The 24,608-nt window shown below is 56.0% G+C and overlaps 1 protein-coding gene across 4 annotated transcripts in view; it reads right to left on the bottom strand.

The window, feature by feature from the left end:
• CARM1 (coactivator associated arginine methyltransferase 1) overlaps positions 1-24,588 on the bottom strand; it is a 41,629-nt gene extending 17,041 nt beyond the window's left edge. For 2 of the 4 annotated variants that reach the window (XM_040240677.1, XM_040240674.1), the window contains exon 1: positions 24,281-24,515. In XM_040240677.1, coding sequence (XP_040096611.1) covers positions 24,281-24,500 — 220 coding nt within the window. In that variant the 5' untranslated portion in view covers positions 24,501-24,515. Of the gene's footprint in view, positions 1-5,950; positions 6,326-24,280 lie in introns of those variants that run through there. The other 2 variants (XM_040240676.1, XM_040240678.1) reach the window with 2 other exon arrangements.
• Between the last annotated feature and the right edge of the window lie 20 nt (positions 24,589-24,608).

Below are 24,608 nucleotides of genomic sequence, written 5' to 3' on the forward strand. Positions count from 1 at the left end.
CCACCAGGGAAGTCCCTTTCTCGCAAATAAGGGGAGTGTGGCCACGGGAGCCGGACAGCCTGCATTCACGCCCCACCTACACCACTGAGGTGTCACCTGGGCAGATTTGAGTCCTCGGTTTTCTCATCTGTCAAGCAGAACTAATGGTGTGCAGCGGTCAGACCCAACACACAGACAGGAAGCGCTGCACCCCTGCACCCGCCACTATCGCTGTTACTGGCCATTCACTCAAAAAGCGTGGGGCGCCCCATCTCAGCCAAACAGTGAGGCACTGCGTCACCAGGAGACAAAGTGACCCGATGCTGTGGCCCGGATATGGGGCAGCGGGACAGAACCCTGGGCCCATCACCAGGGGACAACTGACAGTGCCAGCCCACAGGGCAGTCTGCAAGACAACCTCCTGGGTCGCCTCAAAACAGCCAAAGATGAAAAGAAAGACAAAAATTGCTGGGAGCTGGAGTGAGGGCTTCCCTGATGGCTCACTGGTGAAGAATCCAGCAGGAGCCACAGGAGACATGGGTGTGATCCCTGGGTCGGGAAGATCCCCTTGGAGAAGGGAATGACTCCCCACTCCGGTATTCCTGCTGGGATAGCCCCATGGACAGAGGAGCTTGCTGGGCTTACAGCTTGTGGGGTCGGACACAACTGAGCACACGTGTATCCTGGAGTGCAGGAGACTAAAGAGGTGTGGCGAGCAGACGCAGGTGTGGCCCTGAAATGCAGCCCCATGAACGCCTTTCAACAGCGACTGAGCTCTCCTGGGGAAATGTGTGGACTACAGGTGCCTTTCTATTGGTGGGGGCGGTGTCGGGGAGGCTGCACCACTCAGCATGTGGGATCCTAGCTCCCCAACTGGGGATCAAAGCCGCACCCCCCGCACTGGATGCCCAGAATCCCGATCACTGGACCAGCAGGGGCATCCCCAGGTGCTGGAACTTTAAAAAGATCTAGATGCGACAAGGGCATTATTCTGTGAAGGAATGCCCCTTTTACTGAAAGACACATATGGAAATACAGGGAAGTTTCTTGTGGCGTCTACAGCTTGCTTTCAAGTGGCTCGTCAAATCCACAGCGACAACAACAAAATATATTTATAGAGAGAAGCATGAATACAACTATGGCAAAGTGTTCCCAGTCACCCCCATGACATCCAAAACAAGCTGGAGATAGAGTGGCGAGACCCACAGGCTCAGATTCCAAAACGCATTACAAAGGTACAATAATCAAAATAGAACAGCGCTGGCAAATGGAGAGGCAGGGACTGTTGTGTCAGCACAACGAGACTCCAGAATAAACCCTCTGCTTATAGTCATTTGATTTTTATCAAAGGTCCTGAGAACATTCAGGGGGTAGAATATAGTCTCTTCAACAAATGGTGCTGGGACAACTGGGTCTCCCTGTACAAGAGAATGAAGCTGGACCCCTACCTCACGCCATTTATTTTAAAAAAACCACCCAACTCAAAAGAATCAATGACCTAAACGAACGTAAGAGTAGAAACTGTAAAACTCCCCAGGAGAAGACAGGGGTCAAGCTCTGAGACCTGGGATTTTGCAATGGATTCCTCAAGATGACGCCAAAAGCAAAGAGTTTCAAAAGGAAAACTACATACATGGGACTTCATCAAAATTATAAACTTCTGGAAGAATCCCCTGGCAGTGCAGAGGTTAAGACCCTATGCTTTCACTGCCATGAGTCCAGGTCAGGGAACTAAGATCCCACAAGCCATGTGCTGTGGCCCAAAAAAGAATTAATAACACACACACATATAAGCTTTTCGCATCAAAAGACAGCATCAAAAAAGTGAAAAAACAGCCTCCAGAATGGGAGAAGATATTTACAAAGCATATATCTTATATAAGAATCTATTGTCCAGAATATATAAAGAACTCAACAACTAAAAGGTAACCCAATTCAAAAAACAGACAGAAGACTTGAAGAAATGTTTCCCCCAAGATACACAAATGAGCAGCATGTGAAAGGATGCACAGCATTATCCATTAGGCACCTGCAACTCAAACCATAGTCAGAGGCTGCTGCTCCCCCAGTTGGATGGCTACAACTTTAAACAAAACGTGGGAAATAACCCTGCTGGTGAGAAATTGAAACTCTCAGACCCTGCTGGTGGGGACTCAGAATGGGACAGCCGCACAGAATCACCACTTGACCCAGCAACCCCGCTCCTAGGTATACACCCCAAAGAGCGGAAAGCTGATAGTCACACGAATTCTTGTATGCAAACATTCAAAGTGTCACTGTTCAACACAGCTCAGATGTCCATCCACTGATGACTAGATAAAGAAAATGCGGTCCATCCGCAGAATAGAATATTACTCAGCCATAGAAAGAAACAAAGTCCTGACACCTGCTACCCCGAGGATGAGCTTCAGAAACATGATGCCGAGTGAGAGGCCAGACACAAAAGGTCACAGGTGTACGATCCCATTTATCTGGAACATCCAGAATTAGTAAATGCAGAGGCAGAAAGCAGACTGGTGGCCACCAGGGGCTGAGGGTGGGAGAATGGGGAATAACTGCCTAATGGAAACAAGGTTTTCTTTTTGGACTGATGAAAAGATTTTGGAAAGAGAGGTGGTGGTTACCGGATACTGTGAGCACACTAAAAGCCACTGAATTGTTTTTTGTTATGTGAATTTTATCTCAACAGTAAAAACAAAATGTTCCCAACGCATGAGTCTGGATATGAAGGGTTGACGGGTGTTCATTAGGCACCCTGCTCACCCCTGGTTTGCTCTGAGCCCTAAGCCTGGTCCACAGCCTGGAGGAGGCTCCTGAGGCCACAACCTGGGTTTCCACCAGACACCTCACACCTCAGGAACCAGGTGCCACCTCCTGGGAGTGAGAAAGGGGAGCAGGGCATGGGTAGCCTCCTGACAGTGGACAGGAGGGAAGAGGGGACTAGGGGGGGCAGCCCCAGGGTCATGGCCAGGCCGCACCCACAGGGCGCCCAAGACAAGGTGCTCCTGAGTCCAACTGTAAATGGGTCTCAGGAACGGACCTAAAACCTTGACGCAGTACCCATGCCCGCTCCTGGGTCAGAAAATAAAGCCAATCTGTCAGCTACTCCCACATGGCGGCAAACAGACCAGGGAAGGCCTGTCTCCCTTTTTGCCAGACCAGAACAGCCTGGCAACCCAAGCAGCTGCCCAGCGGCCTGGTGCCAGGCAGGCGACCACAAGGACCTATGGCCAAGGGAAGCTTGGCTTCATCCAGAAGCCCAGGACAGGGAAGCCAGGGCGAAGGACAGCCTGAGTGGTCTCATCAGGGTGGGCCCCCCAAAGCCCATGGGATCAGCATTTTGTATACATCATAGCTATACAACCAGAGGTCAGTCCCTGGTACACAGGGGATGGTTGGAAAATATCTGAAAAACCAAGAGAAAAAAAAGGCTGAATCAAGTTCCTCTCTTTTTTAAAAGCCTCAGGAGAAGTCAGAGCTCTTGGACTGGCAGTCAAGGATCTCCCCTCCCAGCCCCTTCCCAAGGCCACACTAGCGCCCCAGTTTCCACAGTGGGCAGGGCTCCGACCTTTGCACTTGTACTTCTCCTCTCCCCACCTCACTGGGAGGGGCCCTCAGGACAATGGACAGAGCTGGCCGTGCTGGGCCGATGGCTCCCCTCTCCACGCACCTCCCTGAGGCTGGGGCTCAGGCACAGCCTGCCTCCTGGCCCCCCAGGGGGAGGGGTTCCCAGGAGAGGGCTTCTTCCCCCAGGAAAGGGGCCTGGACACCACAGGGCCTGGACCCAGCTGCGGGTGAGCCGTGGAAGAGGCAGAACTGGTCTCTGGGCTCTGCTTCCAGAAACCAACCTAGAACACACCACCTTCATCACCTTGGCAGGCATGGAGCAGAGAGGAGGGCTGGCAGGCTGCCCTGTCGATCTACCTGCGGAGGGGGACTACGAAGGGGGTTTCGGGCTGGGAGCGTGTGCAGGGTACCCTCCCAGCCAAGTTGAGCAGGGCCTGTGTCTCTCCTCCCTGCAGTGATGGGACCGGCGGGCTGAGAAATGAAGGCTCCAAGGAAGCTCACCCAGACGGGCTCTCAACAGGGAAACGAACTCAGATCAAGGAGTATTAGTCAGGCCACAGCCACCGCAAGCATGCCTGCCCTGCTCCTAGGCCTGGCCTGACACCCTGGGCTGGCCTCCCACCCACCACACTGTGAAGTCTGTTCCGTTGAGGCTCTGGGGCCATGGGTCGAGGGGCCAGAATCACCAGGGACAACTCTACAGGGAATGCAGTACTCTGGGGGTGTGGTGGTGGACCTGGAAAAACACCCTACCAGTCTTGCTCTCCGGGCGGCAAGGCCCCTGAGTACCCAAGTCACAGAGTTTCCGCAAGCTGCTAGGGCCAGCACCCACCCACACCCTGCTGAGGTGAGATGGGGCTAACATGTCAGACAACTTCCCAGGTGCCAGGCTCCGCTCCTGCACTTTTCATGGACTCCACAAAACCCCCACACCTCCTGTTACCACCCCAAAGGCTCAGAGGAGAAAAGGGGCTCGTTCAGACAGGTTAGGTTTCTTGCTCAAGGTCACACGGCGAGTGGCAGAGCCTACTGGCTCCGGGTCTGTGCTCCTAAGTGGTGTGCGCACCACCTCTCTGAGCTTCTTGAGCCAGCACTAGGGAGTTATGGCCACAACTTTATCTGTAAAGGACCCAACATTTTTCAGGCCATTTAATTCCTGCTACTGTAACTCAGGGGCTTCCCTGATGGCTCAGTAGGTAAAGAATCTGCCTGTAATGCAGGCGATGCAGGAGACACAGGTTGAATTCCTGGGTCAGGAAGATCCCCTGGAGGGGAAATGGCAACCCACTTGTGTCCTTGCCTGAAAAAACCCAGAGGAGCCTGGCAAGTTGCAGTCCAAAGTGTCACAAAGAGTCGGACCTGACTGAGCAATTGAGTACACACACATACGCACGTACAGTGACTCAACTCCACTGCAGACACTATGTAAAGGAGCAGAGGGGCGTGGCTACGTGCCAATACGACTGTATTACAAAGCTGACAGTGGAGCGCAAGGAGACACCCCCCGCCCATCCCTCAGAGGGTGAGGAGAGCGGGCAGCCAGTGACGAGGATCCCCAGGTGATGGGGACTGAGGCCAGGGACGCAGGGGTATTATGGGAGGCTAGAGACGGCACCTGGCTCAGCCAGGGAGAGAGACTGGAACAAATTCTTCAGCGAGAGGAAACGGCACGTGGGAAAACAGAGGAAAGGGAGCTATGATATGCTGATTAACAATAAACATGTATTTAGTTGTCTTTCCTGCCACTGAGCTCCTAAAACTTGCAATTTCTCAAGTGATTAAGAGCAATAAACGTGCGCTTTCCTGGTGGCTCAGTGGTAAAGAATCTGCCTGCCAATGCAGGAGACACAGGTTCAATTCCTGGTCCAGGAAAATTCCACTTGCCACAGAGCAACTAGACTCGTGCACCACAACTACTGAGCCTGTGCTCTGCAACAAGAGACGCCACTGCAAGAAGCAGCCCGTGCACCACAGCTAACTGGAGAGGAGCCCCCACTTGCTGCAACTAGAGAAAGCCCCCACAGCAACAAAGACCCAGCACAGCCACAAATAAATAGATAAAAATTATTTTTTACAAAAAGTTTAAATAAATAAAAGAGCAATAAAGGTGTCTTCTGTGATTCACGTGATGCCCCCTTCAAGCACCCTGGGGTATATGACTTTAGAAAGCCATGTCGGGACCAGCTTAGCAATTAGACCGTTGGAACTTTCAGTCCGCCCTCCTCAGCCTCCAAAGGCCAATGGTTAAATCAGTCGTGCCTATACAATGAAGCCTCCATAAAACCCCAAAAGGACAGGGTACAGGAGAGCTTCTGGGCTGGCAAGCATGTGGCATGCCAGGAGGCTGGCGCCCAACCCCAGAGGGCGTGGCAGGCCTGCCCCCTGCCCCTGCCCCCCGCCTCACCCTGCTTGGCTCTTCCATCTGGCGGGCCTGAGCTGTATCCTTTCATGTCAACCAGTCGTCTAGTAAGCGCAGGCTCTTCCTGACTTGCTGTAGCAAGTTAATGGAACTTGAGGACAAGATCCTAGGAACCTCCAATTTACATAGCAAGTTGCTTGCTGAGGTTGCGCCTGGCATCTCCAGTGGGGTGTGCACAGTCCGGTGGCACTGAGCCCTCAACCTGTGTGATCTGACCACTTCCAGGGAGACAGGGTCAGAATGGAGCTGCACTGCAGGAGGCCCCGCTGGTGTCGGAGAACTGCTTGGCGGTGATCGCAAGTGCTGAGTGAGCACTGAGTGCAGGGACACACACGAGCATGGAGTTCTCCCTCGCAGGGGCCCAGCAGGGAGAATGGGAGGCGACTGGGAATCCTGGCTACAACCCAGGGAGCTTGCAGGGGTTCCCAGGCAAGACAAGGGATTTACAGGGAGGCTGTGGAGGAGCTGTGAGAGGCCCCGGTGAACCCTGGTGAACCCACAGCCCTGGGCACCACCCAAAGGGACCCTGTGCCAGGGGAGGCCAGGGCTGGCTGCTGGCCAGGCAGAAGATGAGACTGGGAAGCAAGCAGCTCTCGGGGCCAAGCTGCCTGCTCCCTGCCCAGCATAGTACCACCCTGAGGCCCCTTCTTGTTGGCTCCTTGGACAGCACCACGGAACGTGGAGCAGCCGAACAGGGCGCGGACACTGAGGCACAGGGGCTCCCTTGCCCCAGGCCTGAAGGAAACGCCCCACTCCCCACCCTCACTCCTGGGCCTAATCTGGGGCCTGGCACTCAGACAGGCCTCAAAGAAGCTGGTGGCCTCAAGGACACTGACCAGATGACCCGGGGACGTGCTGAGCCTCCAGGCATGTCCCAGTCACAGTGCCCAATGCAGCCGGCTTGCTGTGGTCTCTCTTGCCCACACTCCTCCGTAGTTCCCCAGAACCTTCTGGAACAAAGTCAAACTCCTTATGGGGCTTGCCAGGCCCTGCTAACATGGACGGCTTGGCACACCCCACCATCTCCCCATGGGGCCATGCTGATCTTACCACCTCCCAGACCACGGGCAGAAGGCCGCCTCCCCAGCCTTCATGGCCCCTTGACTCTTCCCAGGCACCCTGCCTCTCTTTCCCTGAGTCCCTGTCACCTCTTCCAGGGGACCAGAAAGGTTCTCCAGCACTTCCTGGACAAGCTGAACCCAGGGCCCTGCATGTGGCTGGCCAAGCACCCCGCCCAGCATCTGAGGACGCTGACCTGCACGGCCGCCCCAGGCCTGGGGTCAAGGAGGCCCGGCCACTTTCCTACGTGCAGGAGGTAGCCAGAATAGGGGGTCCGGCTGCCCAGGCCAAGGGCGTGTGTGGCCTGGGGAAGGCGCTGGGCACTGGGCAGCCCTCTGGTAACCCCTGTCCTTGTCCCCCTTCCCCTCTGCTCTGGAACAAGCAAGGGGGCCTTGAGCCCATCATGCTGGACAGACTTGTGTCAGAGGGGCCCAGCAGAATGGGAATAAATGCCGGGAGCCAAGCTCTCTCCTCCCACAGAACCGTCTGTCCTGGTGTGAGAATGAGGGGCGCTCTCTGCCTCCTGGGGAACAGAAAAGCGAGACGGAAAAGCAGCTGCCAGCTGGTAGAAGGGAGCAACCCACACACAAAAGGGCCACATTTCAAGTCCCTGCCTCTCTAGCGGGAAAAGTATTACAGCCACAAACGAGGAATAATTAAAGCTATTTATCTTGGCAGACTTGGGAGAGGGGGGAGATGCCTGTCCGAATGTGAGGTCTTTTATGAAATCGCCTCCTACTGCCAAATAAAACACAGGCTTTCACCTTCCAGAGGAAAAACACTGCACAGGAGAGAGGCGAGTCAGGTGAAGAGGAGGACAAGGCAAGCAATCAGTGCTCTCCGAGGCCCACCCAGCAGCCTCTCCCTCTGCTCAGGGCCATTGGCTGGCTCGCTGGGCAGCTTAGCCTGTAGCCTGCTCAGTGCCAACTGTGGGCACGAGGGCACAGCAGTGAACAACCCGGCCAGGCCCTGCCTTCCTGCGCTCGAGGGCACCACAGGGCGGCAGGCGGCACCAGGGAGAAGGCAGGGTAAGAGGGGCTGGAGGGAACTCGGAGGGCTGATACCCACGATGCCCCATGCAGTACGGATCATGGGCTGCCTCGGGGCAGCAGCAACATCCAAGCCAAGCCAGACTGCATCGGGGTGCAGGGCTCGTCCTCCAAGAGCCTCCCATCTCCCACAGGCACCAGGCCCCTCTGCCCCACCTCCCCAGTGGAGCCAAGACCAAGAGGACAGTGGTTTAAATGGGGGCATCGAGGGACTTCCCTGGTGGTCCAATGGCTAAGACACCAGCTCCCAGTGCAGGGGACCAGGGTTCAATCCCTGGTCAGGGCACTAGATCCCTGAAACTAAGAGTTCACATTCCACAGTGAAGACAGAAGATTCCACATGCCGCAACTAAGACCCCAGGGAGCCAAATAAATAAATGGACATTCAAGAAGATCTAAGTTCAGGGCCTAACGGGCCGCCCTCTAGACAGGACCTCGGGCCTCATTTCCTCTTCTGACCATTGGGGATCATGGCACAGCCCATGGGGAAGGCCTGGCAGACAGCCTCACCACCTGCCTTCACCCTCAACCTCAGGAGCCCCATCTGTGCAATGGGGATAAAGTCAAGATAAAACCCTTCCTAGGACTTCCCTGATGGTACAGTGGATGGGAACTGGCCTGCCAATGCAGGAGACACAGGTTCGATCCCTGGTCTGAGAAGATCCAACATGCGGCGGAGCAGCTAAGCTCACGCACCACAACTACCGAGTCCGCGCTCAGGAGCCCGTGCGCCACAACAAGAGAAGCCACCACGTGGAGAAGCCTCACTCGCCACAACTAGAGAAAACCCCCACACAGCAACGAAGACCTAGAGCAACCAAAAACAAACTAATTTTTTTTTTAATTAATTAAAAAAAAACCTTCTCTGCAGGGCAGTATGAGTGTACTAAGCACCTCATGACCAGGAGCCACCATGGTTCTGGGAATCCTAGCCTGGCCTGGCCTCCCTCTCTGGCTGTAACCTAAGCTGGCTGTTCCAGTGCTGTCCTCGGAGACGCTCAGAGCAGCTGCTGCCACACTGCCCAGCCGCAGGGTATTTGAGGAGCGTGAGGTCACCATGGGCTCCTGGGCCTGACCTTGGCCTGGGTGAATCCCAGCCCCTCCCCGCAGGGACCCAGAGCCCCCAGCGCCCCAGGGCAGCCCCTGTCTGGGCGTCTCTTCCCAGCACACAGGACCAAAGACTTATAACCTACAAGCTCCCTTGCAGGACCTTACCCTATAGCTCCACTTCTAAATGTCTGTGAAGACGCACTTCAATACAGGACTGTTCAAAACAGCAGAAAACCGACGCACCTACCGAACGAGTGAAGGAAAGGAGGGCCCAGAAAAGACACAGATTTCAATCCGTAGATGGCGCCATGTTAAGATGACCAAGCCACACTGTTAGGGATACGCGGTGTAAAATACACGCGCCATGGGTGTAAAAATGAGCAGGGCGAGCTGGCACGGGGAAGGCCTGTCTAGAAAGAAACACCATGAAATGACTTCAGGGGCTGCCTCTGGAAGGGAGGTGTACTTTTCAACAGGCACCCGCCTCTCATGGTTTAAACGTGGACAACCTTGAGCTGGTGTGTTCCTGGGGAGATGTGTGCCTGAAAGCCCGTGGGGGTAGGTCATGACAGAAGACGAGCAGCGGCCAGGATGGGGAGGGAGGAAGACACGGGCTTTTCATGTTACACTCTCCTGAGCAGTTTGAATTTCCACCATGTTCTGGAAAGATAAGCACACAAAGGGAATAGTGACAGTGGGGGAGGGGAGGGGAAACAGGCCTTGAGACACACAGACACACACAGCCCCGCCGCAGCCTCAGGTCCTGTGACCCCAGTGTCCCACTAGGGCTAAAGGGTAGAGGAGGCTTCTCAGCTGGTGACTGCCTCTCCTAGCCTGGGCCAGCACACGGCTCTCCCCTCCCCTGAGTAGGTGTGACGGAGGAGGGGCAGAGGGCTGGGCCAGGCCAGGGTGCTGGAGGCCTCCTGAGACCTGGAAGCCCAGGGCAAGTTCTTCTCTAGCTGCTGAGAAGGCCACATAGTGGTACAAATCCCAGAACTCCAGACCCATGTTCGAACCACCTGGACCGCACCCTCCAGCCCTCCAAGCTTTCAGGTCTTGAAAAATAAAGCATCGATCAGCACTGTCAGAAGGACTAACACAGCCTGCGCCCAGCCCAGGACCAGCGCACACAGCAGGTGTTCTGAGCACACAACATCCATCTGGGGTCCCCACATCCCCAAGGCCCTCTGACCAGAGGCAAAGATGGGAGAGAAGGACTCTCAGAAAGAATCTTGGACACAGCGCCACGCTGGGCCCAGAGGCCACTAAATCAACCCTACCAGGTACCCAGACCAGGCTCTGCGCAGGCCACTCCAACCTGAAGCAGCCATTGGCTGAGGCTGAGAGGTGCCGGCTTCACGCTGTGCTTGGGAAGGTCTTGACTTTAGGTGTGGGACCTTCAGCCACATCAAAGGGGACCCAAAGGCTGACCACCAGGTTATCTCGCTGGGAGGAGACAAGATAGGGGCCCTGGGCTCTACAGGCCACACTTGTTTCTCTCTCCAGGTGGGGGTGGGCACTTCCAGGCGTCTGCTATATTAGCCTTCATCCCTGTGACAATGTTTCACAATAACAATAGCCAGCCACCACTGCTGGCCCACCCTTTGCCACCCGCCTTCCCCTCGCCACCATGGGGCTGACCAGATGCTGAAGAAGAGGCACCACACTAGAGTCCCCCAAACCTCCTAAGTCAGCGCTGGCTTCTGGGCTTCAGCAGGGACCCCGTTCAAAGGGTGGTTCATGGGAGCTGGGGGTGGGGTGGTGGATGGTATTTGCCTTTAGGGATTGGAGGCTTGTGGTCCTATAGGTCTGGTCTGGAGGGACCCCAAAAACGACTCTAACTGCGGGGTGTGTGGAAGGGCAACTCCAAGAGAAGCACCAGACAAAGAAAGGGCTTGGCTTTTCTGAAAAGACTACTCTGGGCTCTGACTGGGCGGGAGCCATCACATGCAAATATCTCCCCATCCATGCTAATCAGCCGGCAGCCCGGGGCTTTGTGAGCTACACGAGGCACAGCACAGCAGCTGTGCGCGGTTCCTTGGCCCCTGAGAGCAGGGGGGCTTAGAGAATAATTAGGGGTGGGGGAGGCAACAAACCATTAGCCCCAGCCCCTCACTCCAGAGGCTGTGCTGTCGGCCTCTAGCGCCGAGCCTTTCTTCTTTGGCCGGGACTTTGAAGCCGTTGCTGTACATGGTACCAGGCAGACACCTAATATAAGTCAGGGCCTCAGCTAATGCTCCCAACCACCACCTTCCTCACTGAGCTCAACTTCAAGAGGGGAAACTGAGGCCCAGAGAACTGACATGCTTGAAGCGGCCCAGCCTAGGGACCTGGCTGCTCATGAAAGACAGCTGAACCCCATCCCAGTCTCTGGGGGGCGAGTTGGGCCTAGGAGGCTGTGGGGACCATGCTCAGGGTCCAGGGAAGCACGTGGGCCCTGGGCCTCGCAGAGCCAGCCCCGGCTGGTTGACCACGGCTGGCAGGCACCATCCTCCAGAGTCCCCACTACAGGCTCGCAACAGAGCCAGACTCCAAGGGCTGAGAGGGGTCATGAAGGTGTCCACCACCTGTGACTGCAGGAACTGGGCAGGCAGTGCCTCATGAGGACTGAGGCGCATAGGGGAAGCCTATCACGGGCAGCAGGGGGACCCACCCTCAGAGTGGCTGGGACACCCCACACGCAGGTTCCCACAGCTGCCAGCGACCGTGTGCTCGGCACAGGAAGCCAAGCCAGTCCGTGTCTGGGGAATGCTAACATGTTCCTCCTCCAGCCAGCTGAGGGACCTCAGCCCTCAGCCCAGGGTGACTCCAGGGAGGCCAAACCGCAAGAGGCTGGAGGACAGGGCAGCGAGCCTTGGTGGAGGAGTGATACAGGAAACCAGCTCGGGGGCTGAGGCCCACTCACAGTCCTGGTGGAGGGCTCATCAACAAAGAAAACACTTCAACCACTGGCCCAGAGGTAACACAGGATGTCCTGGGGCCACGTGGCTGCCAGAAGGGCCTCCGCCGGGCCCCTGGCACTCCAGGAGCCCCTCTGGCCCTGCCTCTGGGCTCGGAGAACCAGATGTGTGAGTCTGGAGGGAGGGCCCCTTCCTGCCAGCAGCTGCCTCGCCAGATGTGACTCCAGATGTGGCCCAGGCCGGTGGGGACAGAGCCTGCCCGACCCACGATGGAATCGGCAACGAGACAGGGATGAGGCAAGACTGGCTGTGGGCTCCAGAAGACTCACCACCACTTCCCTGACGCACACCCCAAGGGCAAGGCCTGCCTCTCTAGGGCACGGACTTTCCCCAGCGCCCCCGGGGAGCCGGCAGGGCCAAAGCCGGGTTGGCACCCGACAGCCAGCCACCACCAAGTGCCTCAGTTTCCCCTCTTAGGAAGCAGGTGGCTCCCCATGGGGCTGTTCTGACAGCCAGGCAAGTCAATGAACGTAAAAAGCCTGGCACGGCACCCACCAGCTGCTCAGCCCACAACAGCCGTGGTAGGGCCTCAAAGTGGCGATAAGCAGGGCACTGGGGTGGGGGTGGAGGGGCATCGAGGCCAGGCAACCAGCCAGCATCTCCAACCCAAGACTCACGCAACACTACGGATGCCAACCTCCAGTCACACATTCGGTGTGGACCAGACAGGCTCAGCGGAGGGGACCTCTGGGACACATGACAGAAGGCTGGAAACCCCAGCCTGCCTTCGCCCTCCCCTCCAGCTCAGGGAAGAATGTGGCTAGCTCTCTGGAATGCCCCTTTGGGATCTGCAAGAGGCCCCCCAATCTGCCTTTGATCATTTATTCACGTGCCCCCTGTGGGGGGATGACTGCAGCATTCCTTTTTCATTAGAGCTCAGATCTGCCGGGGTCCCTGCAGCTGGACTCTCACCAGCTCGACTCTCACCAGCTCCTGTGTTGTCAGGCAGGTTTCTATACACAAAACCGTTACGTGAGTATCACATGCAGCCAAGAGGAACGCCAGCCACGGGAACACAATTAGCGGGGAAGCAAATCCGCCCAACAGTCTTAAAGAAAACAGCTCAGACCCGCTCTCACCAAAGCTGTGGGTGATGAATCAACCGAAAGAGACAGACAAAAAGAGGGAGTGAAAGAGTTTCTCCCCTTATTCTGTGAGGAGAGGGGGAGGGGAGGAGACAGAGTACCCCCAGACACACACACCCGTCTGGACCGGTTTTCAAGAATACCCTGCCAACCAAACCAAACCCACCCAGAGGCTGCAGGCCGAGTTCTAAGTCTGACTTTGGGCGGCAGTTACTGGGGTGCACACCACATCAAGTGCACCTTAGGCCCAGGCATCTGTGCGTGTTGATTAAACAATTAAAGCCAGTGATCTAAAGCACAACCCCCACAGGAGACGCCTGAGGGCCACAGGGCCTCCATATCTAACTCCTGCAGGCCTGGGTGAAGCCTGGCCTCAATTTCCTTCATTAACTGGCTTTCAGAGAACAAAAGAGGTGGGTGTGGGGGAAGTCAGGGACTCAGGGATCTTAAACCAAAAGGTGCCAGGGCTTCTCGGAGCAGACATAAAGGGTGCCAGCAGCCCCGCCCTGCTGTGTTCCTGGGACCCTGAATCCTGACGCTTTCCCAGCAAGTCCCGGAAGTGAGCAGACAGGAGGGTGAACACACGCAGCGAGCCGTGTGGGACCAGGAAGGGCTGGGGCAGGATCTCCAAGGCCTTCCCAGCTGCCCCATACCCATCTGGGGGTTTCATGATCATTTCTACCTGGGACACGTCTCTTCCAGACCACACGGCAGGTTCAGGAGACAGTGATCTCTTACATCATACTATTCACCTGCTGTATATGTGGGGCGAATCTGTGTGTGCGCATGCTCAGCCGCTCAGTCGCGTCTGACTCTTGGCGACCCCATGGACTGTAGCCCACCAGCCCCCAAAACCACTCTGCACTCTAGGAGGAAACAACTGAGAAGGAGGGTCACTTGCCTGGGGTTATGAGGTCAAGTCAGATGAGACTCTGCGGCCTATGCTAAAATCATGACCTCCAGACGCCTCTGACCCGTGAGAGCTGCTGCAGACCAGGAGGGGGAAGGGTGAGCATTCCAGCCCAGGAATGCAAAGCAGGCCTGTCCCTTGGCCTGGCTGACCAGGAGAGCAGGACTGGCCCAGAGATACAGACCCCAGCTGCCCCAGAGCCGGCACCACCGCAGTCGAGTCCGTGGCTCCTGCGCCCAGATCCCCTCCCTCCCACCTCAGCTCTGTGAGGCTGGCGGCCTCCTGCCCCGCTCTCTTCAGGTTGGTTCCGAGGCCACGCTCCGGGCCCTCCCCAAGCAGGGAGGAACGGTTCCTCATCCACCTTCTCTCTGCTCCCCAAGACCAGAACTGAGCTGGGGGCAGGGGTGGCATCTGATGTGTACAGGGCCTGCAGTCCGGGCACAGGTGACCACCCACCACCAGCCAAACCCCTCAGTGAAACCCCCCTCACCGACAAGGAAGCTGAGATCTGGGAGGCTGAGTCACTCACCCAGGATCGCTCTGCTAGGAAAGGATGGGGGAAGGAACTAAGGGATGGGGGAGGGCTTGAACCCAGACACCACCTCGAGTGTCACTTTCCTTCCCAACACTCTGGGAATAAAGGCCAAGCCCCTTGCTGGGACCCACCCCTCCCCATACTCACCCTGCTCCAGCCACACTGGCCATGGGCTGCTCTTGGCCATGCAGGCCCACAGGCTCACTCCCCAAGTCTGCCTGCCTGAGTAGCAGACACTACTTCAAGCACCTTACTTCTATTAGCTCGCAACTCTCCAAGGCAGATGCTACCAAGATCCCCACTTCACAGCTGAGGAAACTGAGGCATAGAGTCTGGGTCATGCCGATGCACTTCCCTTGGCAGCTTTAATGCCCTATTCTGAGTGGTGACCATCCCTGACCAGCCCGTACCTCCCACTCACCCCTACTTCGAGCAGCCCTTTCCCCAGCATTCTCAAGCCTCAGCCCGGTTTACCTTCAAGGCCCTGGCCACTGTGGGAGATTGCTGAGACAGTGCTTGTCACACATACTCCCACCCCACAAGACCCCCAAGTGTGGACCCACATGCTTAATCCCAGCTCCTCAAACAGTACCTGGCACGCAATGGATGCTCAGTAAACTTTTGCTGTTTAAAGTTAAGAACTTCCCTAGTGGTCCAATGGTTAAGAATCTGCTTGCCAATGCAGGGCACATGAGTTCTATCCTTGGTCTGGGAACTAAGATCCCAAATGCCACAGGGCAACTGATCCTGCACCACTGCTACTGAGCCTGAGTGCCCGAGAGTCCATGCATGCTCTGCAACAAGAGAAGCCACAACGAGAAGCCTGAGCGCTGCAACTAGGGAGCAGTCCCCCACCTTACTGCAGCCAGAGGTGTGTGCATGGCAACGAAGACCCAGCGCAGCCAATAATTAATTCATTAACTAGTTTTGTTACATGATAGATAGCTAACACACTGCAATTGTTATCAGAAGTTTGGTGGGAGAAATAACATTTAAAATTAGTAAATAAAGTTAGACAAATGGTAATGACTACAATAAAGAGACAGCAAGGTCACTCTGAATGCGTCCTTCTGATTGAAAGTATGAAAATTCAAGTCTCCCTATTTTCACAGAACTGTTGGTGGGCCCTGCCATCCCGGGTAAGGTCTCTGCCCCACTCTCCCCACCAGCCTCCACTCCCAGGCCCTCCCCAGACTTGGGGAGGGCCCATCTGCCTGGGCCCCTCCCCAACTCCAGCACCCAAAGTGGGCAGCCCTTCCTGCTCAGAAATCCAGTAATCTCCCCTTGGCACTCCTGCCATTCACAGTCATTCTCCTGGAGAGGGCACAGATACACGTGGCCCCCACTGACTGCTTCACTCCGCAATCTGCTGCTGGCCTCAGTGGCCACCAGCCTTTCTCAGGTCACAGATCCCTCTGAGGGGGATCAAAAGCAAGGGAGCCTCTCCCTCAGAAGAAGCACAGAGAATCAAGAGCCACGCCATGGCCCCAGGTCACCGGAAGCACACGGAGCTAATAAGCGCTTTACAAGTGTTCCCTCCTGAGAGATGCTGTCACCCCTTTCCTAAAATCAAGGAGGCTCCTCCGAGGTCCTAGCCAACAACTCTTGTCCATCTACCCTTATGCAAACCACATGCAACTTCAAGGGGTTGTAAGATCATGGGACACCCACTGACCCACCAGGACCATCCTAGGATTTCAGGTTAAGAGCCTCCACTCTCCACAGAAGCAGCCAAGTCCAGCCCAAGTCTAGCCCTCTCGCTCCCCGATCTGGGATGGGTATTTCTCCCGACATCCTAGCAAACTCACCACCTCCTCAGGTGGTACCTGCCTCACCAGGCTTCCTGGCAAAGAAGCCTCGTCTGCCGCCCAGTTATCTTGCCTCCCTCCTTCTGCTAGATCTAACCAGTTCAGAATGCACCGCAGAATCCAAAGTTCACAACACACTCCTTGTGTCAAAAGGCCCTGCCCACCCACCTCATCCAGACCCCTACACCTAATGCCTGTGCTTGCTCGCCAGGTGCTGCTTGTGGTGTGGACCACTTTCCACCCGTGATCTCACGTATGGGCCCACTCACTCCAACGGACCTGAAACACGTGGGGCCCAGTGAGTTTCAGATTACAAACTGCTCACATCTGAAAAAAGGGAACAAGGTACAGACAGCATGAATTATCCCTAGCAGAGCACAGGCAACATCTGTAACCAAGCACTGTTTTGCAGCCGAACGTGGGAATGCGCAGTGATCAGTGGTGCTTAACTCTGCGACCCCGTGGACTGCAGCCCGCCAGGCTCCTCTGTCCATGAGATTCTCCAGGCAAGAATACTGGAGTGGGTTGCCATTTCCTTCTCCAGGGGATCTTCCCTCCCTGGTGACTGAACCTGCGTCTCCTGCTTGGCAGGCGGATTCTTTACTACTGTGCCCCTGGGAAGCCCTAAGTGGGAACAGTCATTCTCAACTGGATACCAGAGAGTAAAAAACGCCCCATGTGTCAACTCAGGGCTGGGGTTTTGCCCGAGTTTGGGTCAGGTTAGCTCTTGCTGCCAAATGAGCAGGAAGTCAGGTTTTCAGACCTTTTATATTTCCAAATTGCCAATGAGGGCCTGTGGGCCTGCACAGGTGCAGGTAGAGGTGAGGGAGGGGAGGGGCTTGGGAGGTAGTCAGTGGGCAGGGCCTGGGACTAGAGGCCAGGTCAGCTTGAACTGGGGTAACGGCTGTCTAGAGGGAGGGGTGGGGGGCTGAAGAAGGGCGAGGGCTAAGGCTAAGGGACATTTTCCCACACCTGATGGACACCCCAAAAAAACAATACACTACAAGTGGGAAGGCAAATGGCTACCGGTGCGGGGCCTGTGATGGGGTGGCCACCAGCAGGGAAGGGGTTCTGGCCATGTGGGGCACAGGCTCCTTCTGAAGGCGGCACTGCCATCCAACTCAGCCTCGGGATATGAGGGCCCAGGGTTGCAGCCCTACTGATTTTTCAGAAGTACAAGCCAGATTTTGATGGGAAATCACCCCATTTTTTAAAATATCAGGAATCTCCTTTTATTTTAACCACAGAGTGGAGCAAACCCTTTGGCTAGGTAACTCATGACCCCTGACCGAGGGTCATGGCCTTGACTGTGCCCTTTGCCCTAGGGGCGGAATTCAGCTTCTGTTCCATAACAGGACTCTGGGCCTCTAACGTGCTTCAGGGGCAGACTAAGCTGAAACTATTTGATTGCATTTCTGTTGCATTCCCTGCAAGCTTCTGCAGCTTCTCTCCTTGCCACCTGCTGCCAGAAGAGTTTTCAGAAATACCATTCTTATCATGTTAGGCCCCCGTGAAAAACGGCAAGGCACTCCTGACCACATGTAGGAAAAGGCCCTGTCATTTGGGAGACGTGACCTGGGCCCAACCTTGTTACCCATCTTTAGTCCCTCTGTTCTGCTCACACCAGGCTGCTGTTCCCACCTCACTGAGCATCCTTCCATAAACCAGGAGTATTCTGCCCAATGATGGTGGCTACATCCACATCCTACTTACTATGGCCAAGGTGACTATCTCCCAGTATCTGTTCTCCCTTTCTCCCACTGAAAGAGAAACCCTGAAACAAGCTGAGGACAGGGTCCTTCTAACTAAAGACTACATTTCCCAGGCCCCCTTGCAGCTAGCAGTGGCCATGTGACTGCATTCTAGCCAATGGGATGCAAGCAGAAGCAACCAGGGCCAGCTTCTGGGAACCTTCCCTAACAGACAATGCTCTTGGAACCCTTTGCCCCTTCCCTGATCCTGCTGTCTGGAAACCAGGTGTAATAGCTGGACTCCTGCTGCCATACTGATCCATGATGACAAGACTCGACCCTGGGAATGTGGGAACAGGGTTAGCTAGAAGGACCTGGGTCTGAGGACTTCCTCGAGCAGAGCTTCCACACCAACCCTGGTCTCCAGCTTCCAAGGCTTCGGGACCAGAGCACGAGAAATGAATTGCCGGCTTGGTTAAGCCACCTCTACTCTGGGTCTCTGTTAATGCATGGATAAACGGAATCCTGACCACCCAGCTCCACTGAACCACTCTGCAGGGAGCAAAGCATCCAACAGCCAGCTCTGCTGTCTGCCAGCCATGATAACCCTTTCACCCCTGCTTTTCCAACAACAGAATGGGAGGCGCGTACCTGACCTCCCAGAGCTATTCTAAGGCCCAGTGGTAACACACAGAAGGGTCATACCTGTCAGGCTAACTGGTCCTCACAGACCCACATGGTCCAGAAAGCGTACTCTATATGGCTTGATCAATCAGGACACTTCACAATCAAAACAGACCTACACAGAGAAGGGCTTTTTGGCTTCTCTTAAGCTGCGCAAGATCTAATGACCCTGGTTGGGGCTGAGTTCCCAAGTTACCCCTCCTCCTGCCTGCTTCATTCACTTATCCCTGAGTCTGCAAGCTTTTCCTGTGAAGGACTGGTAGATAAATATCTTAGGTTTTGGAAGGACTCTATGGTCTTCATTAAATATTTTTCCTTGGGTTTTCTCCTTTTAATCAACACTTCAAAAATGTACAAACCTCCCTTAGCTCTGACTGCTTAAAAAGTTGGCCACTGGCCCACAGGCCCTGCCTTATACTACCATCCTTTTCCCAGTGCCTCCAAAGTCAAAGCACGGGAGTCTATCCATCCCTGGCACACAGAAAGTGCTCAATAAGTGACGGCAGTCAGTAGCAACTGGCAGGCACCACTTAAAATGTAAATGCCTTCTGATGTGACTACCTTTGTCCCCCAGGCTGGACACTGCATGTCCTAAAGGCTGTGCACAGGACCAACTTTTCCACAATCTCAGCACCCCAACTGCCTCCAGCTGTCGGGGGTGGGGGCTACCAGGAGTGTGCCTGAAGGAAGTCACAGGGTTCCTGATTCTGGAACCTGCAGCTTGTTTTCACAGAGGGGCTTTCTCTGGGGTTTCCAGCCCCTGGCAGGTACCTCCACAAACTGAAACCAAGCCCGTCAGAGCCGGCCCTGATGTATGTCCCTTCCTAGCCAGTAGGGCTGGGAGAGCCACAGAACCAAGAGAAAAGCAGCCCTGTCATCTCCAGGAAGGCGGCCACGGGGCTGAGGAACTGAGTCTGTTCTGCTCACGGTCCCAGCCACCCCACAACGGGCTTCTCAAGGAGCTGCCTCTCAGCAAGTTGGGCGTGGGCAGAGTGCAGGGGGGCAGCCTGCATCCAGGAACTCCAGGGCCTGTGCCAAAGCTTCCTCAAGGCCCAGGAAGATGCACCTCTGCCCAGGGAAAGAAGTCCGGTTATGGGAGCTGCCACTTAGCCAATGCCATGGAAGTGAGCCAGGGTGACATCAAGTGGCAAGAAGGGGTGGGGAGGGAATTCCCTGGAGGTCCAAGGTTAGAGGACTCTGCGCTTTCACTGCTGGGGGCAGGGGTTCGATTCCTGGTTGTGGAACTAAGATGTCACAAAGCCAAAAAAAGAGGGTGGGATGGAGAAGGGTCACCATTCACTGCAGGGTGACTGAGCCAGAGCCTTCCACAACTGTGCTCTTTCCCACACGGAGGATGCGAACATCAAGGAATATGGCTACATGTCGGAGTCGGTTGCCATTTCCTCCTCCAGGGGATCTTCCTGACCCAGGGATTGAACCTGCGCATCTCCTACATTGGCAGGTGACTTCTTTACCACTGAGCCATCAGGGGAGCCCATCTCCCAGCCTTGCCACCTGTCACAGAGGTGGCAGCCCTGGGGGGTCCTTCTCCCATCTGCTGGGGGCGGGAGGCAGCTGGGCAGCCCCACAGCGTACAGGACTTTCTACTAGAAAAGCCAGCTCTTCACCATTCCACACCAATAGCATCACCGGCGATAACATCTGTAGACCAACATACCCTTTACGGCCGGACTCCCTGCTCCACTTTCCCCATATTCCCAGGGCCCCGGTGGCGCTATTCTCTCTGCAGTGGAGGAAACTGAGGTCGCGTGCAGGTACCTGTCGCTATCGGTAAGGAAACAGGTATCGTGACAGGTGAAATGGTTAGTTCAAGGCTGAGTAGCCAGTGATTCACACCAGTCAGATTCCGTGCTCAAGACTCTCACCTCCCAGATGTGAGCACGGGGAGATTCACGTGGATGTCTTGGCCCACCCCCCACCCTCATGCCCCACCCTGACCCCCCCAAACACAGTCGAATGTCAGGTATCTGGGGATCACCAGTGGCTCACAGGACCCCACCTCTTGAGCAGAACAGGGTTCCTGAAGCCTTCTCACCTGGCCAAAGCACGCAGGTCCCAGAAGGGTCCAGGTTGGGAAATGCTGAGTCCAGGGACGGAAATTCATTCCAAGAGAAGGCCTGAGGCTCCCAACAATGCAGTTTGCCCCCAAGTCCCCCCAGAGGCCAGACCACCTTTGCCTTTCCCAGGGGACCGTGGCCAGCCGTCCACGCCCAGCAGGCCCAGTCTGCTCACCCATCCGAGACTCTGCACTCCCCCGGCAGACTTCAGAGCAACTGGGAAGCAGCATTGCCTCGCCCTGAGGCTGCCAACTCTTAGGCCCTCGTCAGCCTGTTACAGGAGCAGAGGCTGCCTCCAAGGAAGAAGAGTTCATTCCCTGAGCAAACACACTGTGCCACCAAGTCCTGTCATCACCTCCATCCTGCCACCCAAGAGACCGAGGCACAGAGGCCCCCAACTACCTGCCGGGCACCAGTCCAACCCACACAGTGGATGACCTCAAACATATGCCCAAGCCCTAACCCCCAGAATCTGTGCGTATGACTTCACGTGGAAAAGGGATCCTTACAGACATAATTAAGGATATAAGATCATCCTGGCCTTCCCAGGTAGCTCAGTGGTAAAGTCCCCACCTGTCAGTGCAGGAGAAGCGGATCCGATCCCTGGGTTGGAAGATCCCATGGAGGAGGAAATGGCAACCCACCCCAGTATTCCCGCCTGGAGAAGCCCACAGACAGAGGAGCCTAGCAGGCTACAGTCCACAGGGTCGCAAGAGTCAGACGTGACTTAGCGCCCACAACTGACTGAATGAAGACCATCCTGGATTTAGATTCCAGATTCATGTGTGCGTGTTCAGTCACTCAGTCATGTCTGACTCTTTGCCACCCCATGGACTGTAGCCCACCAGGCTCCTCAGCGTATGGGATTTTTCAGGCAAGAATACTGGAGTGGGTTGCCATTTCCTTCTCCAAGAGATCTTCCAGACGCACGGACTGAACAGGCATCTCCTGTGTCTCCTGCATTGGCAGACGAGTTCTTTATCACTGAGACACCTGGGAAGCCCCTGAATCCAGTGACAGGCAACCTTAGAGGGAAAGACACAGAGACACAGGGGAGCAGCCAGGTGGAGATGGAGGCAGAGACTGGATTTCTGTGGCCTCCAGCCAAGCAATGCCTGGAGCCACTGGACACTGGAAGAGGAAAGAAAGGATTCTCCTCTAGAGCCTCCGGAGTGCGTGTGACCCAGCCAGCACCTTGTCTTTGGACTTCTGCCCATGAGCTATGAGCGAATACATTCCTATTGGTTTAAGCCACTCCGTTTGTTAAGCAGCCCTGGGAAACCAATACAACCAGGCTCAGCCAAGACCAGAGACTATGCTCTCAACTCCAGGCCAGAGTGACTTGGGCATAAAGGGGACAGGAATTATCTCAGATCCCTGAGATTTTGTCATTCCAGACCGAGACTCTTGGTGTGAGAAACGCGGACTTTCTCCTCCTGACGATCACTTCAGTTATGAATGACCGCCCCGAACAGAAGTGTTCCTTTATTGTAACTAGTAACAGTTCCAAGTGTATCCACAAAACAAAAACACAAAAGTAAAAACTCTCCTGGAGGGGCTTTCCTGGTGGCTCAGTGGTTAAGAATCTGCATGCCAATGCAGGGAACGTGGGTGTGATCCCTGGTTAGGGAAGACCCCACATACCTCGAAGCTAAGCCCCTGCATCACAACTACTGAGGCTGTGCTCTGAGAGCCTGAGAGCCACAGCTACTGAGCCCGTGTGCTGCAACCACTGACGCCCAGGAGCTCCAGAGCCCACGCTCTGCAGCAAGTCAGGCACCGCAACCAGAGAACAGCCCCGCTCAGCACTACTAGAGAAGAAGCCCACGCAGCAACGAAGACCCAGCACAGCCAAAAATAAACTAAAACCCACGTTTAGAAATTTAAACAATAAAACCTCTCCTGGAGAAAGATGTGAAGAGAGTATATGAGAATGTTCTGTACAGTCTTCCTAGTAATTCTATAAACTCTGTAAATCTAAGCCTGTCCTAAAATCAAAAGAAGTTTATTTACCGAAGAAAAACCAACTCCCCTGGAACTCCTTTGAGGATCAGCCCTGGGACCCTAGTTTGAGAACCGATGCCTTACTTGGTGCTGTGCTCACTCACGTATGTAGAATGAATGGCAGTGCTTATGATCTGGGGGGGCTCTTCAGAGCTTAAGTGTCTGTCCTGAGCACCGATACCCACCTGGCATACTCTTCTCTCCCCTCATCTGGTCCAAGAAGACCCAGCTCTGCCAGAGCAAAAAGAGGTGTAATGCTGGGTGTGAGGAATTCTGTGTGGGAACCAACTGCTCCACACACTTCCCTTCGGAAAACCCCATGCCCAAAGTGGCAAAACGCTCACACAAACCACCACCAGGAAAAGCCTTCTCAGTGACACCCGGAGAACACCAGAGCAAGAAACCGGGAGAGACAAAGCTGAGTCTAACAGAATAACAAAATGTGAATGAGAAGAGAACAGATAAGAACAAGAGAAAACAGACAGGAGTAACAAGAGAAAGAAAAAGGATGAACTACAAAGACGCGGGGTCTTGGCAAACACATTTGAGATCTTTCTCCTCCCCACACCGAAATGTCAGTTTTGAAACTAGCTTCTGAAAACGTAACCAGTTTCTCACATCCCCAAAAAGGAAGATCGGGGGACCGTGGCGAGGGAGGAGGCAGTGTTACATCTTACTTCGGAGCCTGGCATCAAGAAAGGGCCCCAGCCGTCCACGTTTCCACGAGGCGCACACCCAGTGGCTCGCACCACCCTCGCAGGGACCCCCCTCCCCAGATCTAGAAGTTTCCCACTCGGGGGTCGGGAATGCCAGGCCCTCCAGATGAGTGAAACAGGGTCCCCCAGGCCGCCCCAGACTGGGCACCACTTTCCAACCGTCCTTAGCAGTCCAGAGGGTCCCCTGGATGGCCCGAGGCTGTCCACACCCCTCCCTCCTCCCCGTCACGGCGGCCACACCCGCCCCCAGACTCCCATCTCTCCCACGTCCAGGCCCCCTCCCCTGCCACCCAGCCCCCACACCCCCGGCTTCTTCAGAATTCTTACCTTCCACTCTCGGCCCCCCACTTCCTGCCCACCCTCTCCCAATCTCAGGGCCCTCACTACCCCCCCACTTCCCGCTTCCATCCGCACTCGGGGCACCTCACCTCTGGCCACCACGCACGCCCTCTTTTCTCGTTCTGCCCCTTGATACCGTTCCTCCACGCCCCTCACTCGGGGGCCCCCCACACCCAGCTCCCTCGGTTCGGCCCCACAGACCCCACATCAGGCCCCCACGGACCAGGGCCCCTCACCCTGGGAACCCCAGGCACCTCACCGCGTCCCTCGCGGCCAGGGTTTCCCCCCCGCGGCCGGCCTCGTGCGCAGCCCCCGCGCGCAGCCCGGCCCCGCTGCCCCGCACTCACGGCTGTAGAGGGCGATGCCCGCCGCGTCCGGGCCGGCGCGCACCTCGAGGCGCAGCGCCTGCTGCTCCGCGTGCCGCTGAATCTCGCCGTTCGCGTCGCCGATGGTGAGGAGGCGGGCGCCGGGGAACACGGACACGGCCCCGCAAGGCCCCGTGACACCCGTGCCGGCCGCCCCCGCGCCGCCCACGCCCGGCCCCGCCGCCGCCGCCGTTGCTGCCATCTTAGATCCGGCTCCAGGCCCCGCCACCGCCGCCGCCGCCGCGCCCGGGCCCAGGCCGCCGCCGCTGCCGCCGCCGCCGAGCAGGCCGAGGCCGCGGCCGAGCCGGGC

The sequence above is a fragment of the Oryx dammah genome, unplaced genomic scaffold (assembly GCF_014754425.2).
Source record: "Oryx dammah isolate SB20612 unplaced genomic scaffold, SCBI_Odam_1.1 HiC_scaffold_5, whole genome shotgun sequence".
Taxonomy (NCBI): domain Eukaryota; kingdom Metazoa; phylum Chordata; class Mammalia; order Artiodactyla; family Bovidae; genus Oryx; species Oryx dammah.